Here is a 22,477-nt window from a genome sequence, read left to right as displayed (position 1 = left end):
AGTCATGACACTTACCCATTCTACAAAGGATGACTCAATTATTCCATTCGTGTGCTTCCTGCCTTTGCAGTTTGTCTGAACTCCCACAGCACACCACAGCTACAGTTGCTGCTGTCCTGCTCAGTATTATAATCCAGACATTCTACTTTCCCTATTTTAAGCCTGGAAGTTAAATCTGTAGTTATTCTGTGCTACTGGTTGATAAAGTTAACTTGTCTGATTTCACACTAAGTGTTCTTTAAGGTAGAAAACCATTTCTCTGCCCTTCCTGTGTAAACATGTGCCTTGCATTAGTATCTCCTTGATTATCTTTCTTGCACCAAATACCTGAAACCCTCTTATTAAAATTTTTTTTTCTCTCCATGTCTCCCAATTCTACTTCTTAGCTGTTAGCATCTGTGCATAAGCCTGTTTCTGTCTGAATATGGTGTTCTCTGTGTGCCTTTTTACATAGGTTCTATCTGTAGGCTTGCATTTCATAATTTTAAGTTCAGATTTTGCCAAAATCTGTCCAACACTCTACCTGAGGATACTGGTGTCTGGGAGGGAGGGTTTACTATTAAAAAGACTCCATCATTCAACGACTTGCACTCTTCAACAATGATCTAAGGCATAGCTTGTATTTTACTAATCCATTTGCAGTTTCAACATACAAAAATGTCATGATAGCATACAAAATCCTTCTCTTAATTCTGCCATTCTGAATTGTAGCTACTTACCTTTCTGACAGCATTTTGTTACGTAAGCGAAGCAAAACTAACTCAATTTTTTTTTTTAAGATGGTAAAAGACCAGCTTCGCAGTTTCTTCTTAAATAGTTTTGTGAGCAAACTTTAGTATCTGTCTACATACTACTTGTGCTATAGTTTTATTAAGGCTTTACCAAAGCTAGGTTGCATTACTTTGAGCAATCCCAAATTAATTGTACACTTACAGGTATCCCTGTTTAAAAATCTACGTGAGAAGCAATTGTGCCTTGTAGAAGAGGGACAGGATAGTTTTTTGGCATTTTAGGGATATTTGGGAAAGTGAAAAACACTGGAGAAGACAAAAACACAACCAATATACTGTTTGTCAACTTCTAATATAGTTACTGCTTAAGAGAGAGTCGTAGTGCATAATTATCTTGTTTATATGCGAAATAAAGAAGATGAAAGCATCTTAAAGCAAATCCAGATGATTTTTTCCCCAACTGTAGAGCACATTCAAATAGAAATCTATTTACAAAATCCACATTCCTGATACTTAAGATTGGTACTGCATGCCTGTGCAGTGTTCCACCTAGTTAAATTAACATTGCCTCATCCTTTTAAAAGAAGGAGAACCATCCTAAATTTCTCACAGTTAACTCATCTGGCCATTCCACAGCCTTGGCTGTACTTGACTCAAAATTCTTGTAGCCTCTTCTATTATTTTAATGGATTCTACAGCACTCAGGAAGTTCTGTGGCAGCTATATACACTTTAAGTGGAGGTTTCTACTGAATGAACTTACACCTAGCTCACAACTTCTCAATCTTCTTAACTATTACAGAGTAGGCAGGTGTCCAATTGTAGCAATACTTGAGTAGTATATACCACTTGTAGATGTTATGACTATTACAACACTTTCCCCTTTTCTTTGTGCTCCAATTTCAAACATTGAAGCATTTCAGTAAGCAGACTCACCCTCTAGATTTTCCACATAGGAGTTGGACATGAGTGCTGAATGTTGAGTCCATTTCTCTGTTGAACCTGATGGCTGGTATTCCAGGTCAGAGATAAAACTGTCTGTGTCAGAGAAGAAGACAGACATAACTACTGACTGGACTAAACCAAGAAGTTACAGTTCACTCAACCAGGAAGTGACTTTCAGTTTTCTTTTAATAGCACTGACCTTCAAGTACCCAGTTTCATTCACGACTACTACATATTTTGATTTAAGTAACTACTTATAGATTGTCAGTGTTTCTAAAAAAAAAAAAAAAAAACCAGTATCACTTAGCTTGTTATATTTATTTACTTTTCAATTAYCATCCAGAGCCATAAAAGGGTTAAAATTTTCTGATGTCTATCTAGTCATTGTATCATGAATTTTATACAACATGTATTTCATTTTAGGAGTTGCGTTAGTTTAGAACATTCATTCTTACAATTTCCTCAAATCTGCTTTCTTTAATGAGGTCAAATTAAAAGTGCTCATGCCACTTGTTATCACCTCCACTGAACAAGGCAGGCAAAAGAGTGCTAGTAAACAAAATTGCTATTTTTAGTCTTTCTGTCCTTTAAACAAAGCAACTTGTTGCTGTAAAGAGCTGTTAGCTTCCCCTTTACTCATCAAAACTATCTGAATGTTTTCCCCAAGGTACTGATCTGCAGTAAGTCAGACCACAGTTTAAAGCATCAGAAAACAGCAACATCATGGTATAGGCAGCTCTATTAGACAAAGAGAATATGAGATTACTAAATTACTAAGGAGGAAATGGAAAAACCATACTCTACTGAACTGTTTCCTGGAGGGAAAAATGAATGTGGAATATTGTATTTATTACACTAACAGGAGTATATTTATTCAGTTGTGATCAGTGAGCATGCTGAAGTTATATGATTTTTTCTCTCTTTCTTTTTGGTCAGGACAAAGCTGCAAATTTAGTAAACTGGGCTTTAAGAGTTAGCAGAATTACTCTGGAAACTGGCTTATTTGTGCCTTCTGGATAGAGCCATAGATCTGCGTTGCCAGCATGATCTGTAAGCCCAGGTTAGGGATGGCTCCTGGGAGGACGAAGAACTCTATTCTGACCTCCTCCTGAAATTCAGATAGTTCATATTACTTTTTTGGATGACTTCTTAAGATCGCTTGAAGTGTAAAATGAAATGTATTTACACTGGATGTAGAAGGCAGTATTTTGGTTTTGATGAAATATCCTGCCATTTTGAAGGAATGGAGTGGACAAAGGGCAAATTCTGGTCAAGTAATAGGAGACTAAGAAAAGACCACTTCTCCAACCTCCATGATAGGTAGGAATGACCAGCAGGAAAGTCATTGTTAAAGAAAGATCTAAGAAATCTAGAGAGAGATGCTGAAAACTACCTTGAGATGAAATGATCTAACCTTTGTGGACAATTCTCTTTCAAGCTCAGACTTTCAAAGGAGTAGACAACAAACAGGCAAAAGTCAGTGGAGTTGATTCACCCTTTTAAGCAAGAGTCTTTGCACCATGAAGTCTACATAGCTTATACTCTAGTAGAAAAATTTCATACATGTTTCATACATGAAGGGATTCTGAGTTACTTGTGGTGACCTAACAAAGCTAATACAGTAGTATGCTTTTACTATTATAAAGGTCTGACAAAGTATGTTGTATTTAATGCATGTAAGATGTGTCCTGTCACCAGTTTCTGGAATAAAGTGTGCACTTAGGACACAGTGTTTGTCATTTGAGAAGCAGTAAATAAAGCAACAGCCTATTAAAGCATGTAGTATAGCATAAGGATTTTGTACAATGCATACTGAAATTAAATAAAACTTCCAATACCAGATAAACATAAATTCCTTTATCTGACCATTTCATATACAACTGAGAAATGTTTTTTTACTTCCCTAAGCAGTATTAAAATGTGATGTTTCCAAAGAATAAAACATTAAAAAGCAACTTACTCTTTTGTAGTGCAAGCTGCCTAAAAATTTAGCTTGCATATCCTCTAGTTCTTAGACACAGAAAATACTAATTGAAAGAGATGTGTGGGCATCTTGCCTTATACTAGAAAATGTGCTGGTTTTAGAACAGTGGAGCCTGTCCTGGAATGCATAATTATTTGCAGGTACCCCTTTAGTAAGTAGTATGGAGGAGGTCTTTTTCAGGGATGGGGTTGGGATGGGGTTGTTTTTAGCTCTTCACAGAAGGATGACAAACAACCATGTGAGATTTCCTGTATCAGCTGCCTAGGTTTGGTATTGTTGCTGTACCTATCCAGGAAGCGTTGTTTTTTAGAGGACAACTGACTGAATTACTGTATGTTACAGATACAATTAAACCTGTAAACATGTAAACCTCAAAGAATGTTATGAGTAGACTGCACCACAGGCTTCCTTCGATATATGCCTCCTTTTGCCAATTACAGATAGAGCTCTGTCAGCTGTATTTATATTAAGAAACCCTGCAGCTACATCACATTTGTTACTGCAGTATATTTAGCTTGTTTTTTTTGACTCCACACTACCAGCAAGTAATTTTTCACTACAAAAAGGAGGCCTGGMTATAATAATAAGGCTGGCCTCAGCCTTCTCTGCTGTGGAGCAGCCAGCTGTGATTCTGTTGGGTTTGTGAAGAATAGGCACACAGCAGTGTTATTTGCAATGGCAAACTATTAAGGACATGGTTGGTTGCCTTGCAAGTTACCTTAGACCGCTGCCGAAGCTGTAAGACAGGCTTACTTTTAGTAATCTCAGGTTTAACGCCAACTTTACTAAAAACTATCTTTTCTTTAAGAAAATAAAATAAGAATGTTTGAGACTTGTTAGACGTATAGCTTTAATTTGCACATAGTGAGTATTTTATATAAATACACACGTCTATACATATATATACACATATATAGAGAGAGCGACATGACTGACTGCCCTAGGCCTGAATTGCAGCACAAGTGCTGCAGTTATTTGATACAGTAACAAAAGTCACTGTTCATGTCAAGGCTACAATGTATATCCTGTGCTTATATAGCACAGTGGAACCAATTTATTGGAAGTCATATGCCTGCCTCTTTCTCTCATACAAGAAGGGTCTAACATTCTAAGTATTAAGCCTGAACCATGAAGATACAGGACACATGCCATGCAGTGGGAAGCAGTGCAGAAGCGTCTAAGCATATTTTGGCCAAAATGTTGCAATGATATGCCTACCTCCTGGCAGTTCTGCTAGTACTGCAAGCATCTTCACCATGATGTAAGCATGCCACCTTCATTCCAAGAGTACATTTCTAACCTCTTGTAATTTTTAAATTTGAGTATTTTTGGGGTGATGCAACTATGTGTGCTTATTTTGAGTTAGTTAAGAGGTGTTCTGAGATAAAATTCTCACAGAGGCAAATAGAATTCATACATTAGCTGGTCATAGATACCTGCAGATTTAGCCAAAGTTCTTAACACATCAGAAATCTGTAACTGGTCTTCTCCACAGTTGTTTTCCCAACATAGATTTTAGGAATACAGTGAGTGAACCCACTAGAAGATACTGTCATAAGATCCATTAACTGTTGACAACCCAAGATAGATAACAGCCTTTTCACCCCTCCTCTCTGTCTGGCCTTTTCCCATTAACCTACTGTGCAGTGTCTGTACCTTTCTTTCTATCTTGCGCATAACTAATATCAATTCATTTCTAAAAGCAGACTCCCATTATCTTTCAATACACTTTAGGTTCTGCCTTATCACCTTACTCAACCTCAAGCTCTCACTGCAGGAGCCCACAAGCTTATGAGAAGAATTAGAATTGTATACTGCTTTTTATTGCAGTTTTATTGCAAAACAGTTTGAGCTGTACTGCCAAGATGACAGGTCTTTGGTCCACTCCCTTCCATGCTAAGCTAGATTCTAGCTTTCAGTATAGTTTGTGTTCCTGTAGATCTTCAATGCTTTGTTTAGCAGGAGGCGTGTTTTTTTTTTTTTTTTTTTTTTTTTTTTTTAAGAACAATTTGGTAATGCAGAAATTCTATATATATGTAGAGAGAATACAAGGTATAGTCACTCATAATATTCTCATTATTTACTACTATGATTCTGCAGAAGTTAAGCTGGAGCTTAAAAAAAAAAAAAAAGCTTCATAAATGTTCTAACAAAGATCAGAATAATCTCTGAGCTTTCAAGCAAGAGAACTTGTCCCCTAGAGAAGAGTTGATCACAGAACTATTAAAAATGAATGAATACAAATGACTGAATTCTACACAGAATGTGCCTGACAAAGCAGACTTTATGCATACAAAACTGTTAAAAGGATTTCTAGTTATTATTTATAATAAATGCACACACTAGATTTTCTAATCTCCAGCTTTATGTAGTGGGGATGCAATGAGTAGGAAATTAAAGAAGATTAGCAGGTCATCTTGTTTTGATGAATACAAGCCAAGGTTCATGTAATTCCTTAAAAATGGTTAAATACAGTTGTGTTAGAAATCTCACCACTACAGAAAGCCACGAGTGCCAAGGTAAACTCACTCCTAAAGGGTAAAATTCAAGAGCTTAAGTTTTAGAAAATGTTTAAATCTAAAACTTGTCAGTGGGACAGACAAACCATGATATTAGAATCACTTTTTAAAAACAGAATGGAAAAGAAAAACAAGAGCCTCAGTTCTCAAACAACTAGATCTAGTCTAACTTTGACTAGCTCTTTTTGAAGTGGGGAAAAATGGAACTCCTTATCAGGTGAGTATACAAGAAAGTATGGTATGGGTGATGAATACGGGAAAGGACAGAAATGACCAGCTGCCTATTCCTGGCCCTTTCAGCCTTCTTGTTTGCTCCCACTCACAGCCCTAAATGTTCCATTGCCTATACAGGGAAGTGTTAGCCTGGGGAGCTGAGCAGAGGACAGACTGGCTGGAAGACCGTAAAGCAAAAAGAAGGTCCCCATGAGACACTGGGGGAGGACGATGAAGGCAGAGGACAAATCAAGAATCAGAGGCTGCTTTTATGCAGTTCCAATCCACATGTTCATCAGCTTGTGCAGACTACTGAAAAATCCTAAGCAGAAAAAGTACTGTTTTTTTCAGAACACCTTTTAAGTGCTATTATACAACTTGCTTTGAAATACTGTCATGTTTCACTAGTTTCTGTAATATTATCCTCAGTTCATATCCTGTGCTCATGCATTTTGATTCCTTGTTTCTTCAAGTGAATTAGAAAGTAAGTGTCCTTGTAGGAAACAAGGATCATAGAGGGTGGGGAAGAGCCAAAAGGGGAAATTGAAGGCAGAGCATAGAGAAGCCTAAAGAAAGCTGTAAAAGATCCTGTTAAAACAAAACAAAACAAAACAAACAAACAAACAAACAAAACCTACCAACTTCAGCAGAAAAATGAAATGTGCTTTATAGGCTCTGCAGATACCTAGCTAGAGGATCTGCCTTTAAATTATGTATTCATTCATCACTCATAGTCTAAGCAGAGCCTACGCTGCTCTACCTAGTAAAAGGCAAACAAATAAAAATTGGGGGGGGGAGGGGGGAAGAAAAGATATTCTGGTTAGTGGCTAGCATATTTGATTTTGTAGAGAAGGGTAGCTATAAATGGTGAATCTAGATGTGTCACACCTTCCAGGAAATGCTGGAACAAAGGCTAGTCCAGATGCTCTTGTCTTGAGCCAAGATGAAGCAGCTTTATATTTCTGTATTAAATGGTGGGTTTGGGAATTGTGCCTTTTTTTTCTTTCTGGTATGTTTTGAAGAAAGTCTCAGTGTTGGCTGAAGAGACACTGAAATCAGCTTTTAAGGGTCTTGCTTAAAGGAATGTATGCCATTTAAAAACATTTCATTTGCAGACACAGCAGTAAGCACTCTGCAAACTATATTCAGAATATAGTAAGGTTCCATGCTTTAACAAAATAACTATATATATATATATATATATATATAATCTTTATTATTTGCACCTTTTGTTCTATCAAAAGCTATCAATGAATTCTGCAGATGGTATCTGTGCCAGAGAGGAATTGTCCTTGTGATTTTTACAGCTTAGGAGTAGCTTTCAGTACTGGGGGCTTGTCTTAAATGCATGGCTGAGACAGTATGTATTGAAAAGTGAGATTTATCACAGCTAAGGAAAATTAATACTGCTTACTGAATACTACTTAATAAAAATAGATCACTACTCAGTGCAAGAAATACCATGTAAATTTACATAGCTTTGGAAAACACAAACCTAAAAAACCCAAACACCCTTCCCCAACCAATTAGTTACTTTATATGGACTAGAGAGCATCAGGCAATGCTGTAACCTAAAGCTTACTACCCGCATTAGCAAATAAGAATTCTGATTAATTTATAGTGCTTTTCTTTGGGAGTGTATATAAGTATATATGGGGGGAGTAGCTATTCTAACCCCTTGCTTGTATTGTTTTATAACACTTGACAGGCTTACTGAATACAAATGTTAAATCAGAATTTGAAAATTCTCCCACCTTTAAAAAAATACTGTTGATATGATTTTTTTTTAATCATAAAAATTATATATCATTTATTTATATGATTTTTGGCACTTTCAGTTTCTAGAAAGTACTGATTTGAGAACTAGACTGACACTTTCTTAATTTTTAAAGAAAATTTAATCATACTCTGGCAGGCTAAATAACTTCATTCCAGGACTAAAATTTTGTTGTGAGCTAGCACTTTAGTATTATAGTCCATATTTTGCTCAAAGATTTTATTTTTGTGGGAAAAAGAATGTCTACTAAGCTGATTTTGAAAGTTTTGRTGCTGTCAGAGTTGTTTGTTTTTTAACTGCTGACTTAAATATTCAAGGTAATTGGAACATGATTTATAAAATTTTTAATTGGCTTTTTTGACATTATTTTGAGAGGACTGTTTTCCTTAATTGGTAACTCTTCAAAAAAAAAAAAAAAACCATACTTTGCAACTAAATATAGCTTTCATGCTTTGATAAATTAGCTGGGAGAATACACTGTATTAATATGCATTTAGGAATGCAATTATATTCAGKTTTTTTTTTATTTTAATGTAGAGTAATAGATTCCAAATTTGTGTCTGTTTGTATGGAAACTGAAATTCAATTATATACAAAAGCTATTTTTAAAATGACAGTAATATGCTAGATATCGAAAAGTATTCCTGTCTAACCATGTTTGYATTAAGCAGAGGAAGTATTTATTTACAGTAAGTGAATTGAACAGCTTGTTTCTGGTCGCTATACCCTTCAAGATTTTTGAGACAGTAGATTTCAGTCTAGACACCAGATTTGGATTTGCAGATTGAAAAGACAGAAACAAGGTTACCTCCTTCTCAGATTCCAAGTTTTGAATGAATCAATCATTGAATGACAGTAATACTAAACTGTAATTGAGATCATCTCTGTGCTTGCGAATGTATAGCTGCTTGCCAAGTGCTTGTTTATTGTTTTCAGACTTTCTTTAAACTTTAGCAAGCATTATTCAAAAGAATTCATTATTAATCAAGGCTTGTGCAAGTGCTCTGAATATTGGTTATACTTCACTGAATTATTAGCAAGTGGCCACCCTTTAAGTTTTCCAGTGTGGCTGTTGCAGCTTTTCCTGATTTGAGGCATAATGTATGTCTTCATTAGCACAGAAACAGCTCAGTAATTTCATTACATTAAGTAATGAAAACAGTTTCTAAAACCAACTAATACTTGTGATATAGAGGAAGAAGTTGGCTTTCCTTACACTGTGTGTTCATCTTAAATTCTGAACAAGCAAACTGCTGAACTACTCATAAATGCTGAGCACTTTTGCTTACATCACAAAATTCTGCTACAGTGCTTAGTTGTACTTGCTTATTTTCTATGACTTATTTGTAGGTGTGAAGGGAAACAGGATTAAAAAAGATAGGCTGCAACACAACTCTTTTTTTTTTGAAATATTAGATTTTTCTCACTTACTTGCATGAAAGAGGAAAATCTTGTTGTTGTTGAACTGTTTCATAAAGCCTTTTTTTCTCCCCTCATCCCCAGTTCCTTAATGGAATCAGTTTCTTTCCTCCTTTCTAGATTAAGTAATTTGAGTTATAAATAATATTCCATTTTAGAAGCATCATATAACTAGGCTGGCCATTTTATTGAACAACAACAACAAAAAAACGTATTACCATTTTCTCTCATTTTCACTCTAGTATGCTATGTATTGAAAGACATTTCTTTCCCTAAATTTTCTTACTACTGACAGGAACAGCATAGCTCCATTTATATAAGGAGCTTGGACTGATGTGGATATCTAACAAATGGACTACACTTAAGTCTTTATGTAGTGCTATTGCTCATGTAATTAAGTAACTACTAGTGACAATTTAAAATAGAAAGTGACAGTTAGGGTTATCGTAGAAAATAAATGCTAGTAAGCCCCCATCATCACTACCACCCATCTCTGACATACCCTTTAAGGCCAGGCCCTCTGTCTTTCAGCCTTATTAACTTGATGTGCTCCTTAAATTGCTTCCCATCTATGCTTGAAAAAGACTGACCTTTAAGTTCTGTTATCTCTTACTTTTTGCTTAGTTGGAAGAAGTTCTTAATAAACTAACACTTTTCTAGTATTCAAAACAGAGAATGTTATAGCCTGGCCCTTAGCACTAGAATTTTGTCCACTATTGTTACTGCTTTTTTGTTAAACAAGTGGATTTCTCAAAAAGCTAGCCAGAGTGGTAAGGAAAAAGCAAGTAATTGTTGTGAGCAGAGGTGTTGAATGATGGCAGCATTTCTACAGTATGTCTGAAAGAAGAGACTAAGACAGTGCCAAATGCAGGTGATATTGGGGGGTGGGGAAGGTTGGTTGTTTTTGAAAACAAGACTAGCTTGCCTTTCAAAAGTGGGTAACTCCAGGAAACAAGACTTTCATTGAAACGTACCAACAAGACAATCAGAAGAGGCTTCAGGCTAATTCCTTATATAGAAATAAGGTGTCAATATGAAAGAGTTAATCCTCAAGTCCTGTTCTATGACTAAAACCAAAGTGTATTAAAAAAAGTCAGATTGAAGCATTTGAACTGTGTAACTATTGACTTACATCTGATATTATTAGTTTTTAAGTCATTCCCTTTGGACACAAATACGACATTTTGACGATACACATTTACTTCTGTAAAGAGGAAGGTGTTCTTTAAAAAATAAAATCAACCTTGTGGCTTACTGTAGCTTATATCCCAGTACTAAAAATGTTATATGCACTTACCATCATCTAGTGTRATGTCTTGTAGTCCAATCGTTTGAAAATTCAATTCTCGATCTTCGGGTTCTGGTTTAATGTTTATAGCTGCCCCATCTGGTGAAAACGGAGATGAATCGCATACGCTGTGGTGTACTAGGGATGAAGCTGCATTACGACCTCCCAATGCTGGACTATGTGCTTGAGGGGAGTGCTGTCCCGAGTGACTTACAGCGGTTGGTGGGGGAGATGATGCAGGTCCTGAGCTTGGAGACTGATAAGGCATAGGTTGTAGCTGGGGTGAAGATGGTCCAGACAGTGGTGAATGGACCAAAGGATGGGAAGCTGTTGGGGATGGGGATGAAGCAGATGCTGGGTTTGAAGAATGGTATGGAGTTTGCTGCAGCTGGGGAGAAGACTGCCCAAGGGATCGACTCATTGCAGAAGAGATGGAGCCCTGCCCAGAGCTTGGGCAGTGGTATCCAATTGACGGTAGGCGGGAAGACGACTGTCCTGAATGAGCTGGGTGTGCTAGTGGGTGCCCTGCTGTACTCGATGTTGACACAGAACCTGGGTTTGAAGAATGGAATTGCATCGGTGGGAGAGCTTGGCAGCTAAGATTTATCAAATGAGGTACAGGTGCATCTTGCTGAAATGAAATAGCATCAAATCCTTGGCTGGAGGCAGAGTTCATAGGAAGACCAGACTGTCCATTGTATACATCATTAGACTGCATAGACTGGTAGGAAGGCCTCACAGGAGGTGCTGATGTTACCTGAAAGGGCTGAACCACAGCAGGAGGCAAAACATGACACTCTTCACTTGGACTAAGGTTTCTACCTTGCATATGTGACAAGTGGGATACTCCTGAGGTCACCATTGCTGTGTAAGGTGGTTGAACTGGACAAACAAGGCTCCTAGGTGATGTAGACAGTAAGCCATCATGTGGATGCCCTTGATCTGGTGAAGGTAATGAAGTTCGGATAGAATGTAGGCCCTGAACATTGCCTGTGTGAGGCAGGGTCAAAGATGGAACAGTAGACAAATCCACCTCATCTCTGTGCTCTTGTTTCATTATAACTAGAAAAAAGAAAATCCTGTATTACAATTCCAGCTTATTTGGATCCTGTGATAAATATACACGAATTGCTGTTTAACAGCCACAACAGTATTGTTAATATACTTGCTCTAATTTCCTTTTTACTCTGTCTCCATTTTCTTTGCCTTTAGGCCTGCCATGCTAACCCTTAAAATCCAGAAGAATCTTCCTTCAAAGATGGTTATTTTCCCTTCTAAATCACACTCTTAATGCAATCTTGTTTTTAAAAGATGTTAGCCACCCAGCGCAAGAAAGTCCAGTACATCTTTAAAGAATACAGCTCATTAAGTGTAAGCAGGGTGTTCACTGTTGCTGGGCTCCACTGAAAATAGTCAGGCAAGAGTTCAGCACCCCACACTAGCAGAAGGTAAATGAAATTCTTAGACTTTAAACTTTCATGCCTCTGATCAAGATGACACCCGAACTGTGGCAACACAGCTATGCTGGTTTGAGGAGTGTATGTTGTTTTAATTACAGTAGTTCTTTATTACCATCATTTCAGTGATGGTAACAACAGTTCTAGTAACAGGAGGAATTACGAATCGGCACGTTTGCCTGTTGCATAAATTTTAGCTACAGCTTATCTTATGAAAAGGTGCTGATTTTTAAGCACAAATATTAGCATTTAGTTAAAAATGTTACTTTTTTTTAACAGCTTTACTACTATARCATTTTTACATGATCTATGTTAAAATGTTGAAAATAAGCTATAAATAAAATGGATGTTAAGGTTTAATACAGCTGCAGTTGCAGTTAAACTTGCTTCTTATTTAAGCACTATGCTGCTTTACCATGTTCCACCATTTAAATACTTTTTAAACTTGGTACTTTTGTATGGGAAACATTTTTAACATCCCTTAACCAACTTAGGAGCTGATACTCTTAAGAACTCTTAAAAAAAAAAAAAAAAAAAACTCACAGAAATCTGACAAAATGAATTCACACTTAGTTTAGAACAGATAACTAGATACCATTTAAGCAATGTTAAACAGTGTGTTATTTTAGAGTAGAATAAGCAAGCAAAAGTTACTTTAAATTATCATCAGTGCAATCAGTGCAAACTGATGGAAGTTGCTTTTCTCAGTATACAAACTAGCTTTAAGAGGTATGTATTAATATTCATATCTGGCTTTAAATGTCAAGTTCTCCAAACAGTACAGAACAATACTTCATGAAGTGCGACTACTCTACATAGGTATACATTGCTTAATAGGAAGTAGATGGCAGGCTAAGCAGTGAGCACTGGATAACTAGTAGCATCTTTTTCCTCATACCAAATGGAAGGAAATCAAACTTTCAAATTTAAAAGTTGTGCAGTATGCCATTCTGGCTAAATTCCAAGATATGCGCTTTCAACATGCTGCAGTATGTCCAGAGAAAAACAATTTTTTGTTGTCCTCATATCTAAAACTGTTTTTTGGAGGGAAAAAGGGAGAGGGAGAGTGGGACAGTATTTGGTGGAGGGGGAATGCATAATATCTCATAATAACCATTCTTCTATGATCTCACTGTCTTCCATATCCTCACTTGAGTTGTTTAGAACAGCTACTGCAATTCACCATCATTCTCAAAGGAAGACCAATTAGTTTGTAAAAATGTAACCAAAGAATACCTGGCTATATTCATAACACTACATCTTATTACTCTAATATATATGGAAAAAAAAGAGATGTTTGAGTGATTTACAGATTATTCAAAGCTAGTCTTATCTAGCTGTTGAAGGTACAAGACTCTCTAAATTACTTTCAATGTCTATTTTAAGAAACAAAATAAAATGCAGGAATTTCATATTAATTTAATACCTGGTGTGTAAGTAAAACGTTGAGACTGGCTTTTTTTCCTCTTGCCATTGCAGAGATAAAACTGCACCTGAATTGCAGCTGTAATAGTTTTGTTATGGTAAGGAGGAACTTCAAGAACGATGTTTGCCTATATGAAGGTTGAAATAAAAAAGCTTTACATATTAAATGTAAATGCAACCACTGTTATTTACAGGAGAATTAAAACACTACCTGCAAGAATAAGGCAAACTGATATTTTGAAAAGGATAAAGCTTCAAGTTTATGCATATATTACATAGTAAAATAGTATTAAAGCAAGTATCTATTTGGAGACTTTTTTTTAAACACGTGTTCTAAGAGTAATGCTTTTAATTAAATAGATGCATCTAAAAGATTTATCTCCCACAGCATACAAACAGTAGGAATCAAAGAATTGCATTTCAAATCATTAATCTTTTAAGAACAATTCTAACACTGGAAATTATTTCTCATCTTAGCAAAATTATCTTCAATTTTCTGCTTTCAGTTTTTCAAACACGCATACTATTTGCAGTTCCTTCAAAGCATCATTTTAATGGCTGCTTTATAGTATTAAGACAGTTTAGAAGTCTCCAGTTATCTGTATTTGCCAATGATCTGCTTTGCTAAATGAAACAGAGATAACTAATTTCTCACTTTAAAATATAAAGCTTTCTAAAGAAAGAAAAATTAAGTTTCTCACCCCTTGACACTTTTCCCTAATTATTTTCCCTTCTACCTCCCACTGAGGTCGTCCATCTGTTGAGAGAAATTTACAAATAATTCAAGCAAAAAGTATCTTCTAAAATATTTAAATATCTAAAACTGCATTTATTTTCAGTTACAAAGAGGTAGTTCAGGGAAGCGGATACTACTGAGAAAGTTATACTATAAACAGATGCTGAAGTATAAGGATGCTCTACGAGTTTCAATACTACAGACAGAATTTGACTCTCTTGCAGGATTCTGCATTTTAGCAGAACATACCAATTACACACAGTTAGAGCCTCCTAATTCCAAAGGAGGCTCTATATACTACAAAATACTTGGGTGGATTTTCTTCCTTTTTTTCCTAATACATTTTTGAAAAGGAAATTAAATGACCAGTAGTACTTGTTTATTGAAACAAACAGGCTGAAAATTTATAAGTAAAGTTACCATGTGAAAGACAACACATATCGTATCTTCATGTACATAACTATACATTATATATTTAAACAAGTAACACTTTCCCTCTTGAATCCTGAACGAAAACACCCTGTGGCAACTTGCAACTACAGTACAAGTTGTCTGTGTTGTGAGAGAAGCAAGTTTATGGTGGTGAACCTCTCCTGGCTCTCACTTAGCATGACCTGTTATCCTTAATGCAGCACTTTATTCTCTCACTGCTGCTGGGTTTTGTGCAAGTTGCCAGGGAACATATTGTCTAGCCATAGCACTTCTTTAACAGAGTTTCAAGTTATGTGTATCAAACTACATTATATAAAAACAAGTAAGTATTTGCTAGGAAGAAATAATGTTCAAGTACATCAGCTCTACTTGAACTACACCATGTACAGCACACTTCATTATAACACGGGTAAGGCTTGTTAACAATGCAGACAGTCGAGTTGCTTCTACTATGTAAGTAAGTAGCACCTATAATGATGTTATTTATATCAATCATGTAACAGAAGAGCCTCAATTTCTCATGTAATCTCTAGACTTTTTTTTAAATGTATCGTGCATCAGGGTCTGTCATCTATGAAGCTTTTTGTTACGTATTTTAAAATCTGTTTTGTTTCATTTTAAAAAAGTTATTCGGTTTTCTTCACAGGCAGTAAATGTTTTGGAAAATAAAATGTTGCAAAGGTTCTCAGAACTATTTTCGTAGTTGCTCCTGTTTTTCAWATATAGTTTTGACTTTCCTGTTACTTAGACACAGATGTTACTTTTCAACTACAAGATTTTCACTCTTAAAAGATGTAGCTAATACACTAAAATATCAGCTAATTCAAAATTTTCAAGATGAATTTCATGGAAAATAGCCAAAGTAGAAATAAATGTTAAATATTAATCAAGATGCTTATCCAAACGAGCTACAGAACCAGGAAGGAGTGCTGAATAACTGCATATCCTTAAATAATATATAAAGGGGTGTGCATGTGTAAGCATGCACGTATTACAAAATCATGACAAAAACATATGTGYAAAACACTTGATTATATCCAGTTATAATGCATGAAAAATATTTTTTGGCTATTAAATTCTCCAGGGTACATAGTTGCATTGTAATGCAGAAATAAGTTGTTAAGCAAATGGCTGTTGCATCTTGTAGAGTACTCAGCTGTTTATAGCTCATCTACTTAACCAGCCCTTTCCTCCCTCCAGTATCCTTTTGAGGGGGGAAACACTACCAAGTTTAAAAGTCATGAGTAAAAGGTTATTATTAGCTGCTGCTATGGCTGACCCCTTCTCTACCCAGCAGAGAGCAGCTAGATCAGCTCAAGGGTGCATGGGTGCCTCACTCTCCCTCCCTGCCCCTTCCTTGCCCCAGCTCTGGCACTCTGGCTCTTCTGAGAGCCTGTTCAACCTATGAAACAAGGAAAAAACAAACAAACAAACTACTCCTTAGCTACAGGTTGTGGGCAGACAGTGAGTGGGAAAAATGAGATGTTTCTTCTCACTTGACATTCCTCCCTCTGCTTCTCTCTCAAGTCTCCCCTAACATCACGTGACAGACAACACACTGGAACAAAATTAAGCATTGTGTTGTGACAAAGTTTGTGAGAACTACTAGAAATATATTCACAATATTCCTGTGCTACCTATTCAAGTTTTAGCCTATCCATTAGAGCTTTTGTGTGAAGTCTAAGTTTATGGCCAGGCAGATCTATACCTGCCTGGTCAATATTGGCACTTGAAGAACAAGAAATTTTAGTATATTAAAAAAAAAAAAAAAAAAAAAAAAAANAAAAAAAAAAAAAAAAAAAAAAATTCTCCAGGGACAAATGCAAGCAGTGTTCTCCCCTGGAGTCCACTGATAACAAATTAATCCACAACCATTTCAAAAATGACAGGAGAGAGCAAAGACACAGGTTAGGAACAACAAACAAAAAACTAACGAAACCACAAACACTTTAAACTGCACTTACTTACATATAAAGAAAGATGTTTTAGAAATACTCAGCCAAAATCTGCAAATGCCTTGCTTATTTGGAGATTATACTTCCTATACATTAGGCTGAAAATTTCATCTACTACCCTCTCAAAAGGTAATGTTTTTTCACTTCATGAGATCAGTAGGAAGCAGTCACATTTTTCTGAAAATATGAATGCATGAAGGAAACCAAATGTCTTCTGTATGCCTTACGTGAAATGCATGTCTACAACATAATTTTTTTAAAACTTCGCTGCTATGGAAGCGTGAGCCTGCTGCAGTTCTCGCCTATGACGGAATGTCATCTAAAATACTGAAGCTAGATTCTTTAAAATGAGAATCAGTACAATTGACTACATCATTTCTGATTTCCTAGTGTTTAAATACATGATTGGCTCATAAAGCACATGTTTAATAGACATGCAAAAGGTTGCTTTTGTGTGTACCACTGCCTATTGCCAACACTTCCCCTACAGGCAAACTTGCCTTTTTACAGACAAACTAAGCACAGACCCATCTGAAGCATATACTGCAGAGATTAAAGAAATTCTCTCTCTTTTTTTTTTTTTTTGTAGATCTCAACAGTATATCCTACAAAAAATCTTATTCCAATATCCTGAAAAAAACCTAATCAGTAAGATTTTCTAACTAAAATTTATTTCATTAGCTTAGGAATAAGTCAGTTCTTTAGCAATATTAAGCTGTAAGCAATGTGACATAAATGACAACAGTACATTTCCATTAGTTCACGTGTTAATTTTCCACACTATTTTTTTTAGTAAAGAGAAAATACATGGTACAATCTGTCAACAGCATTTTCTAATATACACAATTCAAAGTTCACAAGATACTAGTTAGTGTGTAGCTGTCTTCCTAATTCAAGTGTACTATTCTCATTAATAACCAACCAGTACACAGATCAGTGCACAAACTGAATTTTCAGATCACTACCTATGATATTAAAAAAAAAAAAAAATCCTCAAGCTCCTTTAGTATTTCTTAAAAAGAAAAAAAAATTACCTTGCCCTTTTTCAAAGAATATAATTTTTGATTCTGGAAGAAAATTGGATCCTGTCACCACCATTTCATGGCCTCCATTTACTGAGCAACTGTTGATGCTGTACTTCTCTATCTGAGGAAGTTCTTGAGCAGATCGTTGAGCTTTAAGAAAAAAGTTCAAAGGCAAAATAATTATTTGCAATTTTAACCCATAGTGACATTTCTCTTATGATTTTAAGAAGAAGAATTGGGTGTAAAACTAGAAAATCCATCTATTTACATCTTTATTTTTGGAGTTACGTTGAAATTATTGAATGTTAGAAAAGAATACCAGGAAGCCATGAAACCCAACATTGTCTTGTGTGTGTGTGTGTTTTTTTTTTTTTTTTTTTTTTGTTGGGGGGGGGGGGGGTCTTGATTTAAAGGTCACTGTATTATTTTCAAAGACAGAATAAGTTCTAAAAGAAGTTGTTTAAGTTAAAGACCATGTTTTGATTCTTTACTACCAGCACTTAATGAATCTTGTAAATGAAATAGTATTAAGTCTTCCTAAAATGAAGATTTATTTTATTTTCACTAAGATATATCAGCTACCTCTCTTCATTTAATGAAAAACACAAAAGTGTTAGCTATTAGGTTTATTATTATTGGGTTTACAGTCTGAAGCATTATTACATGGTTCCTCCAAACTTACAGGTTGTCACTTGGCAAGTACTATCTTTAATTTTTTGGTAATTTAACTCTTAGCTTTTTTACATACAAAAATACTTTTACTGACACACAGAGAAGACATTAAAGTAATACAAGTATAAATTAATTACATATAATTAAAGCAATCTTACAGCATTCAACAGGTATGGAAGCAGTCTGAAGAGATAAGACTTTTCCACTAGGCTGTGGGATGTGAACACGAAACACAAGTCGCACTCTAGTATTCTTTCTTCCAATATCTGTCTCTCCTTTACGGAGCTCTATATCTGAATTGCGAAGTTTCAGAATACCTGCACAATCGATACTGGAGATAGGTGAGGARGGATGGATTAGRAGGGAGGGAGGGAAAAAAAAACAAGTTAAATGATTGCCAGAGGATATTCTGTAAGCCTCTCCTTTGTTAAAGGATGAGGAGCATTCCATCCTCCCCCCCGCCACATGTTGCCATTTTAAATGTCTGAGGCCAGAAGATCTGTCAGCATCAAAAATGGTAGCAAGTTTTCTGCTGAAACATTTTATCTTGTAAACTTTTAGGTRCTGCTTTTTTGAACCTTGAACAGATTATGTATTATTGGACTTAATTACCGGATGTTAAACATTTAGAATTAGTTAATGCAGTAAATATAAGGTATACGGGGCAAGATACCTACATTCTCTTCTGCTTAGAACAGACTACAGAATGAAAAAGCTTTAACTGTCAAATCCTACCTATCATTCTGGTATGCCAGAACCACACGTTTATTGATTATTCACACGATCCACATGTACTTTAATGAATTAACACATGTAAGCTTTGGAGGAGAGTTACCCTGCACATCACTGTCAGTTCATATGTTCAATGGAACTAGGATGAAGTCCATAACTTTAGGAAAGGCTAAACTGGCTTCATCAGAAGATTGCATTAGAAATAAGCAAGCTCAGCCAACTTCATAGTTACACTTTATGTGGTTCCCTGATCCCCCAGGTAGAACAATTAAACTACATGACTACGTTTCTATACATACAAGTCATCTACCATTGTAAAAATTAACAAAACTCGACCTTCAGTCAGTAATAACCCACATGCAGTGGAACAGCTGTAGTGTCATATGCATGTACAAACAGTATAGAAAATTTTAATTCCAGAAGCACTCATCCATCTCCCCCTCAATCCTACAAGCTCCCCTATCTCTCTACCCAAGCACTCCTTCGCTTCTGACTGCCTGAGGACTTATTTTGGAACACTGGCATATTTAGAGAGATGAGAACACTGGTGTATTTGAAGAGATGCGCTTAACTTATGATCAAGTTATACTTGTGGAAAAATTTGAAAAAAAGGCTTATAAAATTATCTTTGTACAAATGGGAAAAAGAAAGACATAGGGCAACTAAATAGCTAATTTAAACCTTATGTTAACAATGTACCTGGCTGACATATTATTTTCAGGAAGAAGCGGAATTTCCAAAACTTTTGTGCTGGCAATTATTATCTCTTGACTAGCTGTAGCAACTGTTTTTCCAGTGATTCGATGCACCTGGTAGAATGCGTGAGGTCTTAAGTAGCGATCATCTGCTGTTCCAATGAACATTTGCAGGTTTACTGGCTTTTCATTGTAGCCTAGGAGCTGATGAAAAAATAGATATAACATTAAAATATTAGCTGATATTTACTGCATTTATGTGGGCATAATATAAATATACAACTCGTGCAAACACTGAAGAGTGAAAGGGTAACATTTATTTATATACTTCTCCAATTTCTCAATGCTGAAGAAAATTGAGCACAGACATCTATCCTCCAAGACAAAATACCAGCAACAGCATTCATCGGAACAAATGAATGTCAAAGCATCTTTATTCCTTTTGAATTTTTCATAGAGAAGAGAACCATTCCATCCACAGAATTTCTAGGTTATGGCTATGCTGTGCTTTGGCTGCATTTTTTTTTTCATTTTGATTCAAAGCTGAGTTACCAATTTTAGCAAGAAGTACCCAGTTTTCAGAAACATTTTAAAGTTTAGCTTTTCTATTGTGGAATACGTAAGTGAGCTTCTTAAACTGAGGGGTTTTATGAATGCAGAAGTATTTTGTCAGGACAAGAAAAGTTAAACTGTACTTGATTTTGCAGATATAGGTTAATTTCTGGCAAAGAAAACATTTTAAGAAACAAAATTTCAAAATTGTAAAGTGAATGCACAAGTCTTTCCTTTTCTCAAGTATACGACTAACCAATCCAATATACTCAGTTTGTCTCAAAACCACCCAAAAACCTGTTGTTACGCTTGAGCTAACACTGAATAACTGTAGGCATGAAATAAATTGATACACTGGAAAAAAGATAATTTAAATTAACTCTAAAAGAACAGGCAAGTTTTATTATGGTACATTGGTAACATCGTTGTCCAGAAGATTTAAGGAAACAAATTTAACCAATACTGACATACATGTTTCCCTTTGCTGCTACTATTTTAAATCTGAGGCCTATAAACATAAAGTATTACTTCCTCTTCCTGACATTTATAGACTGACGCACATCACAAGGTGTATAATTTGGTGCTGATGCAGCAAATCTACATGTCACCTGCTTCAGCATCAACTTATGTTAAAACTGTAGGAAGGACCAGAAAGTCATTTCTTAAACACATTTTTTGTCTTATCTTCAATATTTCTCTCTCTCAAGTTATTTGGTCACACAGCAATATTATCCAAGCTCTTCATGGAACTAACGCTTAAGAAAAAGAACAAACAAAAACTACATCAAATTTAACAAAGTTACATGAATAACATAACTGGTCAAAGAGTCAACAATCAGCTGTACAAAACTCCAAAGCACATCCACACATAGAAATCAGAAGCACCACTCTAGATTCCTTCTATCTTGACGCACCACTATCGGCAGTAAGTTTTATATACACCAGAAGAATACTTCTCTCCTATTTCCAAGTTATGGCCCCAACAGCACCTACCAATTAAGGCAGTTTTGTTAGAACTTTCTCAACAAGGAACAGAAGTTTGGTTTCTGTCTGAAGTCTCAAACTTTAAAGAGCCAGGGCATTCCCTAAGCTTTCAACCTTAGCTCTACAGTAATGCTTTTGCTGAAGATGCAATAGTTGTGAATTATTCCATCAGGCTGCGTAGAGTAGTCATATTTCCTTCCTGTTAATTTCAGTTACAGGATTCTTCCTGTTTACCCAATGCTGTTAAATGTGACTGAGAAGCAGAATAGCAAAATTAAAATCACCCAGGGCAAAGCAAAAATGAACTTCTCAAACCAACCCTTCCCTTCATTCATCCACATCCAACACATGCACAATCTAAAACAATATTGCAGATAAAACCTCCAGAGGAGCTACAATTGCACACACATAACTGTTACTGAGCAACAACATACCTTGAACAGCTGAGGCAAAACCATGCTTGATCTAATGTATTATTTATGTTACAATTACAGCATTGCAAATCACCCTGAAATAAAAATCCCCATTCTTTTTCTTTCTTAGCGTAGGAAGCTCCTCAAAGCCACTCAAACAGGACCATCATCATCTTGAAGGTCTTTCCAGTAGTGGACGGAAGGGTAAGAAAGGAAACTGGTTCTAAATTACTGCTTTTATTGCTTTTCTGGGCTAGGCAATCTCTAGGCCATTGCTACAGGAAAGAGATTCTGTTGCTTTCCATTCTGAAGACAAAGAATTGTGAATTATCCTCAGAACTGACGATTCCTTGTACCTTTAAGATATCAGTACAGTTCAACCTTTACCATAAAAGGTAGGCTACAAATGAGGGTATGCTGAAGTAGACTTGCATCTGTCCTTAAATTCAACGAATTCTCCATCTCTGTGTATCTTGGTGCCCCTCACACTGTTTCCAGCCACCATCAGGAATTCACTCTTGCAC

The 22,477-nt window shown here is 35.9% G+C and overlaps 1 protein-coding gene across 1 annotated transcript in view; it reads right to left on the bottom strand.

Annotated features, from left to right (window-relative positions):
- The window catches only part of NFATC3 (nuclear factor of activated T cells 3), a 60,085-nt gene that overhangs the window by 11,698 nt on the left and 25,910 nt on the right, over positions 1–22,477 (bottom strand). The window contains exons 4-10 of the mRNA XM_085301132.1: positions 20,009–20,208; positions 18,736–18,908; positions 17,915–18,055; positions 14,459–14,514; positions 13,759–13,885; positions 10,885–11,937; positions 1,667–1,768 (exon numbers count right to left, since the gene is read on the bottom strand). Coding sequence (XP_085157258.1) covers positions 1,667–1,768; positions 10,885–11,937; positions 13,759–13,885; positions 14,459–14,514; positions 17,915–18,055; positions 18,736–18,908; positions 20,009–20,208 — 1,852 coding nt within the window. The remainder of the gene's footprint in view (positions 1–1,666; positions 1,769–10,884; positions 11,938–13,758; positions 13,886–14,458; positions 14,515–17,914; positions 18,056–18,735; positions 18,909–20,008; positions 20,209–22,477) is intronic.

The sequence above is a fragment of the Rhea americana genome, unplaced genomic scaffold (genome assembly GCF_003343005.1).
Source record: "Rhea americana isolate MKP2758 unplaced genomic scaffold, rheAme1 scaffold_172, whole genome shotgun sequence".
NCBI lineage: Eukaryota > Metazoa > Chordata > Aves > Rheiformes > Rheidae > Rhea > Rhea americana.
The sequence above is the reverse complement of the archived record's forward strand: the minus strand, read 5'-3'. Positions and strand labels throughout refer to the sequence as shown.